General features: G+C 35.8%; 1 protein-coding gene across 2 annotated transcripts; it reads left to right on the top strand.

Annotated features, from left to right (window-relative positions):
• The first annotated feature begins 2,697 nt into the window (after positions 1-2,697).
• Positions 2,698-9,957, top strand: oard1 (O-acyl-ADP-ribose deacylase 1). Of its 2 annotated transcripts, none has more exons than XM_039749236.1 (8): positions 2,698-2,848; positions 4,795-4,890; positions 5,037-5,132; positions 6,776-6,824; positions 7,839-7,992; positions 8,115-8,173; positions 8,378-8,490; positions 8,687-9,957. In XM_039749236.1, exons 1-8 carry the CDS (start codon positions 2,784-2,786, stop codon positions 8,787-8,789), a joined length of 735 nt encoding a protein of 244 aa, XP_039605170.1. In that variant the 5' UTR covers positions 2,698-2,783; the 3' UTR covers positions 8,790-9,957. The 2 variants fall into 2 exon arrangements, with proteins under 2 accessions (XP_039605170.1, XP_039605171.1); XM_039749237.1 differs by lacking the exon at positions 2,698-2,848 and adding an exon at positions 2,908-3,073.
• The last annotated feature ends 550 nt before the right edge of the window (positions 9,958-10,507 follow it).

Here is a 10,507-nt window from a genome sequence, read left to right as displayed (position 1 = left end):
AGTAGGGTGAGTGATGACACAGAGCGAGTCCAACAGGACAAACCCTGTTTAATTTGAACAAAAAGAGTTAGAAATGAAAAACACACTCTCAATGGCACTACAATAAACTGTTGGCTTGACACCTTCTAAGCCACCCTGGAAGGGTCCTTAAAGACTGTTCATCTGGAGTTGTCCCCGCTAGTTGAACTGTCAAGTCCAAATGGGATGCAACCTTTAATACCAGACAGAGTTGGAAGGGGTGGGGCTTCTCTGGTTCTGTTGCCACCAAGGGGAAGTTTCTCAATGCTGTGAAGGAAAAAGGAGACAAGACTGTTAGCAACAGCACACCCCCTCATCCTGGAGTGGTACCACAAACCTGACGTGAGCCCAGAAGGCAATCTCTGGCGTGCATGCATGACATCAGGCATGTGGAATCCCTTGCGCTGGTGGTACTCTACCAGCAGATAACATCATAGAATAGCTTACTGGTTACTGTAGACTAGTAAATAATTCTCAGCAGTCCATTCCAGACATTAAATGACCTAAGCCTGCTTTGAAAGATGAGCTTGCTCTAGCACAATTTTATACAGTACACCTGTGTTTTCACCAAATCCAGACTACTGGGTCCCCAGGTAGATGTTTGTAGGACTGAATCACCTCCAGCTTCTTCCTATTATAAAAACTGATCTCAAGGGCTTCCTGAATATCAGAAGTCAACACTTCTTTGTCTTGTTTATGTACGGTAGTAGAAGAGCCTCCCTGCACCACATAACAATGTCCTCCAACAACTTTTTATATTCGGAACCTGTTTAGACCACACAAATCAAATTAAGTTATTTATTTTAACTCATATTTGTTTATCATAGAACCAGATGGGGGTACCTTTTTGCATGTTGGTCAGACAAGCAGTTAAGAATTTTGCTGTACATGATATTATTACTACTGTTCCTACTACTTCCAATCAGGGACATGCAGTCATCATGAAAAGTAAAAAAAAAACTAATAATGAAAATATTAAATACATTTGTCCACTGGTCTGCGCTATAAAATTGTTTTCTGTATGATTCCAATAATTGTGATCATTTTTATAGTCAAAATCACTGAATTTGCACGTTCCCTCTTCAAATACAGGGGAGAAACGTGAGGTGCGGCAGCAACAAGCCTCACCTCACCTTGGACTGCGCTTTCCCTCCTCTCACACTGGGTTGATGCATGCAATGGGTGCGTGCCTGTTGCTGTCTCTCTGTATGTTGCCAATCTACTGTTTGCAGACACATTTATTATACACTCTGACTTTCCACAGTCTGGCTAATATCTTTAATGAATGTGTGTGACATATTTAGTCTTGCTCATCGGGCATTAAACTGCGGTGAGAAGGCACAAGGTGAGGCAGATAGTACCGTGCCGGCCTGAAGGGGGTGCATGTGAGCTGCTGTTCTTCTACGCAGAGGCTCCAATAAGTTAGTGATATCAGAAAGTCAAGCGCACTGCAGTAGTCCGTTTACTTTTTTTTTATTATGGAATGGAAGATTAATACTTTTAAAACTAAAGGAAAAGAAGGAGGACTTTTACAAGAAAGTGAGGGAGATTTTCATGGAGAAGGATAGGAACATTTACAAATAAAGATCATAAACGGTTTTACATTTTTTAAAAAATGGGATCAGACCAAGTAAAAACAATCCAATATTTAAAAACAGAATTTTGACCTTAAATAAAATATTATTTTGTTTTTCTTTTTATCCTTTTGTTGAACAGTCTGCATTAAAATTGATTAAAGCATCAGAATTAAAAGCTTTTAAAAACAACTAAATATTTCAATTAAGGTCAAAATTGAAATCCATTTTTGTACACTACTCTATACTTTAAGCTTATTAAGGATTTAGTAATTCCAAAAATCCCTCCAGCAATAAAGTGGACATCAAAATGCAGGGTTGACTGGAAAATGGTAAGGTCACTTCCTCATAGATCAAATTTTAACAAATAAAGCGAAAGAAGTATCATATATGAGAATTAAGAATTGCTATCCATGCAGGTTTTATACCTAAATTTATCCCAGCTATACATCAAGTGTACAGTATGCATATGTTGTGGTGAAAAATAATGACTGAACATATTTATTGTAACTTTATATATTCCAAAAACGTTTTAGTTCTTTAATCAAGAATTTTAGACACAACATGAATAAAAAATAAAAATAGAGAATGCTGAAATCCTATTTTGTTTTTACAAAAAGTAACAAAGGTATAACTAATACATGTCATTTTACTTGCCAATTTTTTTATTCACAAAATTAAATTTCACAACAAAGTTCTAAATTATACTTCATGCATTGAAGACTTTAACTCCTTTGTATACATTGTAAAAATATTAAACAGTGAAAGGCAGCCAAAACACTAAATCTCTCATCCAAATATAGAATGTACTTTCTCATAATATAGTTAGTCACTAGTTAGTTAATATTCCCCTACAGTTATTTGAATATGTTATCATCTATTGCTATAATGTATAGCATGTATCAGTTACACTTGTATGGTTATAATAAATAAACCTATATTTAATTCTTTTTGAGAAAAAAAAAATTATATATATATATTCACCGTTTAAATCAGCCGCTGCTTTCTGCGGAAGCAGGCTGCTGTGTGAAAGTTCTACCCAATCATACAAGAGTTTCTGGAGACGTCAATTCTTCTCGTCCCGCCCTCAAAACAATCGGGAAATCCTGTTATAGATATCTCTCTCGCGAGAGTCACTGCTTTGGCGTTGTCTACGGGAAGTAAGACAGTGTTTCTTTCGGGAGTAACAAGATGGAAATGGAAAAATCCTTAACTCGAAAAGCTTCAAAGACACAACGCGAGCGCCCAGCTTTCCAGTTGAGTAACCAAGTAATAGTGTAATGTGAATTCAGGTCGGGTTCCGGTGTTATGGTATTTCAATGCTGTGCTTACAGCGCCCCCCAGCGGAGTCCCACCATTTTTTTAGGATGGAGTTGGCTTGTCTTTCTTTTTCGGTTTCTCCCCCAAAGTAAAGAATGCTGCTCTTCACCTGGGCACACTGGCCGTGAGTCATGACTGAGAGGTCTGGCAGTGGCCCCAAAGTAATTCGAGTTGACGTTACTAGTGTCGCGGGGCAGCAAGTCGACGTGTCTGTTTCACTTTCACTGTGTAACAACTGTAAGGCGTTGAGCGTAGGTTAAAATAACAGCAGTTTTTTTTCACATAAAATAAAGTGTATCCGACGAGTGCAAGGAGTCAAAATGACGTTCATTCGCAGGTTTGTTATAAGTCTGCAGTACGTAACAGAAACACAGTCGTTTAAACCTTAAAAATAAAATCGTTGTGCGTCGTATAGAGCGGAGCCATTTGAAGAGGGCTTTCAGGGGTCTATCACAGTAGTATTACTGCGCATGGACTTGGACTTGCTGGTGATGAGGCTGTTTGTTTATTGTGCCAACAGATGATGCGAAGCTTCGACCTTAGCCGAAGTTGAAAAATTGTTGCCAACATTCAGTCACACTGTGCACTTAAAATCTTACTGTACGTACTCCTCCGGCCACCAATGTACATAAACACAAGACAGTACAGTTAACGAGTTAGTAATCAATAGATAAGGAAAAACAAATGTCCACAATAAATACAAGTACAACAGTGCCATATAAGCATACATATCGCAAATACTATCAGTATTACAGGAGCGTGCACACACACGTATATATATCTCATAATTCAGAGGGTGAATCGAGCAGGTAATTTTCTGTCTGGACCCTCGTATATCCAGATATTGTGAGGGTATTGAGGTAATGGTGTGAAATTATTAACAAGTCTAAATGCCTGTGGATTAAAAACAGTTTCTGTATTCTTGTAGGCCTTCATTCCACTGCTCAATGGTGGCTGTGTGGCCCTCCTAATGATCCCAGAGATGGCAGAGCTGTTCCTGAAATGGTTTGGCCATTCCTGACCACCCACTTTAGGGCTTCATGGTCCTGTGCAGAGCCATTACCAAGCTAGACTGTGGTGGTGTTAAAATGTTGTCAGTTGTACCCCTGTTTAAAGTTGCCAAGGATTCTGGCTGGCATGCCAAGTTTCTTTAGCTTTCTCAAAGTACAAAACGCTGTTGAGATTTCTTTACCGACTGCATAGTGATGTGGGACCAAGTAAGATCCTCACTAATATAAACACCTAGAAGTTTAAAGGTTTTTCACTCTCTCCACATCTGCCCTACTTAAAAATGGGTGTGTGCTGCTCCATCCTTTTACTTGAGTTCACAATCAGTTTGTTTTACTAAAAGAAGAAATTGTTGTGCTTGTACCACATTACCAGATTTACCACATCCCTCATTCAGCTGATGACTTATGCACACACCAGTGCAACCTGTCAGCGCTTTTGCAATAGCACTGTAAACAACAAGAATCCATTGACAATCAGCTCAATGTGCGATGCACTGGCGCAACAGTAAAATACATTATAAGCCACCACTGATTCATAACTATGTAACTTGTTCACATCAGGAGATTTTTTACTGTGAGGTAATGTGAAAAGTTAATAGTTTTCTATCTGTGTTTGAGGAATAATTGCACTAATTAGCAAAATGAATAATTTCAGAAGGTGATTGTGGAGCTGGGTACATGTAAAAAGGTTTAGAGAATGTGACTACAGTAAGCTTGAGTATTAATGACACATTATAAGTTCCAGTATAGAAGAATAGTATAGCATTCTGTTTCTTTATTGTTGGATAACGAGTTCCACATTTCTGGACTTTATATTTCATTTGATATCTTTTCAGTATAAATTACGTGCATGAATTTCACTTTTTTTATAGCATGAGAGACAGCACAATACCTCAACTTTGGAAACTAGAAGGAAACCCCACAGAGACCAAGAAGCCACGTGCAGACATGTCACGCATGGCATGCAGGTGCAGTATTCAAACTCAAGATGTTGCATCCATGAGTATTTACTGTTTGTTTATAAATATGTAATAGTTAACACAGTTGAGGTTTTATATTTCATTTGGTATCTTCTCAGTATAAATTACGTGCATGAATTTCACATTTTTTATAGCATGAAAGACGGCACAAAACCTCAACTTTGGAAACTAGAAGGAAACCTCACAGAGACCAAGAAGCCACGTGCAGACATCTCACGCATGGCATACAGGTGCAGTATTCAAACTCAAGATGTTGCATCCATGAGTATTTACTCTTTATAAATATGTTATAGTTAATGCATTTGAAACAAAAACATTGCTGGTTATAAAAGCTGTACTATATAAGCAAAGAATTATTTATATATATATATATATATATATATATATATATATAGTATATCTGTAGATGCATTTTGTCAAGTCAAAATGTATGACAATAATCCACCCTTTTTCAATCCTGCTTATCCTAAGCAGCCCGTACAGATTTGGTCAGATTCCAGAGTGTTACAGTATTGAAGTGCTGTGCCACCCAGCATTTAGATATATTACAATATTTTGGTGTGTCTAGTCAGTTAGGCTGATGTCAAGCCAATGTACTAGCATCTGTAATAAGCTAATGCTATGAATGTAAAATTTACTGAACTGGTCAATGAATTAATTCACTGAGTGGTCACGTCAAGTCAATTTTATTTATAAAGCACATTTAAAAACAATCAAAGTTGACCACAGTGTTGTACAGCCTCCATAAATACACCAATAGAAAAAGTATATACAGAAGTCATGAAACACCATAATTAAAGTTGTTTGTCATCAAGTACATGTACTAATTAGACTGTATTCCAAATTAAAGGTACTTTTGCTCCATGATGAGTAAGTATATTGAAAGTGGTAGATGCATATAATAAATATTGGGCAATGAAGGCATATGGCTTCTTTTATCTTAATGGGATCCTCTTAAGTTCAAGTTTTATTTACCATCTGTATACATCTAACTTTTTCCTCAAAATGCTTTATCTATTACAGGGTTATGAAAAACCTAATTCTAGGCCAGCAAAATGAGATATAAGGCAGGAATCCATTCTGGAGAGTGTCTTGTCAGTCCAATGGTACAATTACACACATGCCCAAAAACCTTTACATCAGGAGAACATACAGATAGAAATTACTCTAACATGTATGTTCTTGTGGTACAACAGAAAACCAGAATGCTGAGAGTAATGTTGGGGAGAATTGTGCAAAAACTACACACGGTGACCTGATCAGGATTCATATCTCGATTCTTATTTAAATTTAGTATTTCAATAACATTACAACCAAAAAGAAAGTAAGTTATATATTGTTCACAAGGGTGAGAAAAGATATGTGAATATAGTACTGCACAAAAATGTGAAATATTAGGTGCTAACACAATTCCATTATTAAAAGATTACAGGCTAACTGTAGGCACCATGCCCCAGCTATCCATTACCAAACCCACTCAGTCAAGTTTAGGGGTCACAAGGATCGGCTATCCCAGCAGCATCAGGTACCATTCATTGCAGAGCAATAAAATAATCATTTTCTGTCTATATGTTATTTCTTATTTAATCCCATATATGTTTATCTGGGAGGCAAGTTTGGATTTTGTTTTATTGTAATAATCTTGTTTTTTAAAATTTCTGTAGTTCCAGTATTTCAGTGGTTTTAAAATAATTTTTTGAAAGAGAAACATTTCTTAATGTGTTCAGTGACCTTTCCTCAATATTTCCTCATGTAATTTTTGCTGTTAGATTCACTTTATTTTGTTAATGTTGTAGCTTTCTGTGCTAATTTTTCAACACAAACCTTAGTGAGTATTTTCTTACAATTAGTTATATTTTCCGTCTGCCTACAGAAAGCATGCGGAGCCTTTGAAAGCCCCCATTCCATATGCAAAAGGCAGAGTAAGTAAAGCCGTCTCAACCCAAAGTACGTGCAGGCACTGAAAATATATCTGATGCATGGGAGGTCTTTGTTTATATAGAAATGCTTCATGCAGAAATAATATGCGTAAAGAATGCATGATCCAATTATAGACTTAATTCACTTGATATTTAATATCACACTAGATTTTTCAGTTATATAATCTGATTTGTAAATGCTGAAATTTGAATGTGAGTGTATTGAAAATGTGGCAGTAACAACAGAAGTACATACAGTAAAATGTGAAAGAAAGTTGCTTTTGTTGAAAATTTTATTATTACACTTAAGTCAATTTTATTCTCTCATTTTATCAAGGTTTAATGCTAATCTTATAACTAACTCTGGTTATATATCTAGTTTTACACCACATTGGTTAACAAAGTATTACGTCCTCTAACATGCTGCACACATGCTACATTCAGGTGCTTAAAGTGACAATTTAATGTGTCAAAAATGTGCTCATAATTCAGTTAATTTTATTTATTTATTTACATTTGTCCAGAAGGTGGAACCTCCTAAATAAAATAAAATGAAGTGTGATACTTCAATGAGATAATATAAAATTGCTCATAATATTTTGTCTCTGAGCTAAACTTTATGTGCCGTTTTCTTTTGATTAGGAAGTTATCTCTGTTTTACTTTAATTAGGTCCTCGTTTTCCACCCCTTTTGGCTGTTATTTCTGCTTTGGAATCTTTCCCTGTCCAGTGTCTTTGGAATATGTTCTGTTTTTTTATCATATGCTTATGCAGTTTTCCATTGGTGACTTAAAAAGTTAGGATGCAGTCCAATAGTTTTTTTAGCAGTTACCTAAAATGAGACATTGCATCAGCTATGCAGTTTGTTTTGTTTTTACTGCTTGCCTGAATTGACTTCATTGACCTAACTACTCAAAGTTAAGTCAATCATCTGTTGTGGTATTTACACTGAGTAGATCAATTCTCTTAAAATCCAGATATATACAACAGTACAAAGCCTTTTAATATGTAATTACAGGACTTTCATCTTAAACATGTAAAAGGGGACCTTTTCAGTTGCCCACCAACAGATGCTTTGGCACACTGCATCAGTGAAGATTGTCGAATGGGTGCTGGAATTGCAGTGATATTCAAAAAGAAATTTAGTGGTGTACAAGAACTACTAATGCAGAGTAAGTTACTTTATGTAAAAAGAAATAAATGAATAAAACTTGCAACTAATTAAATTGGCATAAGAAGCAATTTTATGTTTCACCTTCTATGAATTTGTGTTTCTTCATTGTTTCCCTTCTAGAAAAGACAACTGGAGATTGTGCAGTACTAAAGAGAGATGGTAGATTTGTGTACTACCTGGTGAGTTGTCATCATTTTAGCAACATTGGCAAATTTTAATCCATAGACTCAAATTAAACTGTTAATTAGTTTTTGAGGTGAATGTGGAAGTGGTATCAGTCATATTTTTCACAATCTAAACGTTTCATTATTGTTTGGCCTTATGGTTTTTCAATCATCCCCTTTCTGCACTACAGAGTTGACATTTTTTTTTCTCCTGCACAGATCACAAAAATGAAGGTATTTCACAAACCTACATATTCAAGCCTGAAAAGTAGTTTGGAAGCCATGAAGATGCACATTGTCAGAAATGAAGTGAAGAACCTATCAATGCCTAGGTACAGTGAATTTATCTTGTAGGCACATTTGTAAGCTTTGTGTTAACCTGTCTGTGTTCTTCAGAAAATGACAGTCACTGTGACTTTTTAATGCTTTCTTAGACTTTTTGTTTTATTTGAAAGATGTGATGTGTGCTGTGTTCATTTGTGAAAAATGTGACATCAAAGAAAATCTAACAGTCCTTGTCATTTACAGAATTGGTTGTGGCCTGGATCGATTGAATTGGGAGCAAGTGTCTCGGATGATTGAGGATTTATTCAAAGACATAGATATTCAAATTACTATTTATTCCCTGTAAAACCATTTCCTTGTTGGTGTGTTGAAATGTTGGGGCCAAAAGACGGTTTGTGTGAACATTTGTTTTGCTGTTTAGTAAGCTGAACTCGGTAAATTATTTTAACAGCTGTGGGGTGCTGCCTTTTGTCTGAGGACTGGTAGAGCCAGATGTTATTTCTCAGTTGAATGTTAGGAGTGAAGAAGGTGAAGGGGTTTGGTGTCTCTGAAATGCTACTGAGTTCAATCGGGTTGTTTAGTGTTGCTGGTATCACTTGAGTGTTCCAGCGTTGACACTTTGTCAGTCTAGAAGCCCCTGGGACCATTCTGTGTTTCGTTTGAAATGTGAAAAACCTTTTTATCACATTGCTTCTTTCTTAAATTGTTCTACAAAATGATTGAATTGTTTCTTTTAAAGTTTAGGTTTATAGGTTTTGTGCAATTTTGATTAAAGGGGATATTTAAAAAGAATTTAAGCAGCCTGATCCTGCTGCCATAGCCAGATAATTGTTTCTGTTTAATTATACTTTCCCTGCTGTAAAGTAAGTGTTCTATTCCATTTTAAATGATGTGCATGGGGTAAGAGCAAAACGGTCTGATGTTAGTGATTTCACTTGTTAGTTATTCAGCATGCCTGTACTGCTCATGGGTTAGTGTAGCCTTGATATCACTAGTATTTTCTTTTTTAGGTTTACAATGTCCAGGTAAGGAGGAAATACCCCCTTTTTCTTTTTTAGAACATTAACCTAGTTGGCTTATCTGCATTCTGCAGAAATCTACCCTTCATAACACGTAAATAATCCTCATTTCTCAATCCCTTTGTGGATATCAAAGTGGCTTAGGAAAAGTGAAGCAGCTGTTGCTGCTCGTCATTTTGATAATGGTTCTTGATTTGCTTAAAATAGAACTACAGTAGCTTGGCATTTCACATTAGAGGAAAGTCAGCCAGTTCGGAAGGGCACTGGGTATTGTAATAAAAGATGTTATTAAAATGAGAGTTGCCATCCTTGAATGTGGGGATTCCCTTTGTCTGCTAGTTTGGTTTTTGCTAATAACAAATTTTTAATCAGATGGGCAGTTTCTGCTTTTGATTGAGTTATTTATTTAAGGTTTCTTTCTGTGTAACACAATACATTACGCTGTGCTATTGTTACAGAAAAATAATAAAGAGTTATATTTTTACGTTATTGAAATACTTGTTTTGCCTCTTAATTTGTCCTTTCAGTTTGATTTTTTTGTCTATTTTTAAATATTTGTATGGCTAACTGTTGAAGAATGTACACTAGTACAAATGCTGTGTCCTATAGCAGAGCAATCAATTCATTGTTTTTTGCAGTTTTGCATTCATTTCTAACTGACTGCTTTACAATTATTCAACATAAAGTTAAAGATCTAAAAAAGTCTGAAAAAACATATTGCTTTCTAAAAGGTATGCACTAATTTTTAAATGTGCAAACACAATGAAGAATTTGCAGAGGTTAAATTGGAATCCAAATTATAGTAGAAATGCTAGTTCTTAGCATAGTATCATCATCATCAGCCCATAATAGCTTAACTTTACAGCCAGGTTAAAACATGCAGCACCTGTTGATGTGAAAAGTGGGGAATTTAAAGTATGATTGTACCAGAATATACTTTTCTACTAATTAAATTAACTGACGATTGTTGTGCTCAAATACTGTTTCAGTCCATTTCAGCAATTAGGTGTTTATGTAATTACATCATGCTGGAGGAAACGGATAA

The sequence above is a fragment of the Polypterus senegalus genome, chromosome 3 (assembly GCF_016835505.1).
Source record: "Polypterus senegalus isolate Bchr_013 chromosome 3, ASM1683550v1, whole genome shotgun sequence".
NCBI lineage: Eukaryota > Metazoa > Chordata > Cladistia > Polypteriformes > Polypteridae > Polypterus > Polypterus senegalus.
This window is presented reverse-complemented; position numbering and strand designations above follow the sequence as displayed.

Coding starts and splice junctions, on each gene's coding strand:
- oard1 (XM_039749236.1), top strand. CDS start 2,784: ATGGAAATGGAAAAATCCTTAACTCGAAAAGCTTCAAAGACACAACGC. Junction 2,849..4,794: donor CGCGAGCGCCCAGCTTTCCA/GTTGAGTAACCA, acceptor CTTTTTTTATAG/CATGAGAGACAGCACAATAC. Junction 6,825..7,838: donor TTCCATATGCAAAAGGCAGA/GTAAGTAAAGCC, acceptor ATGTAATTACAG/GACTTTCATCTTAAACATGT.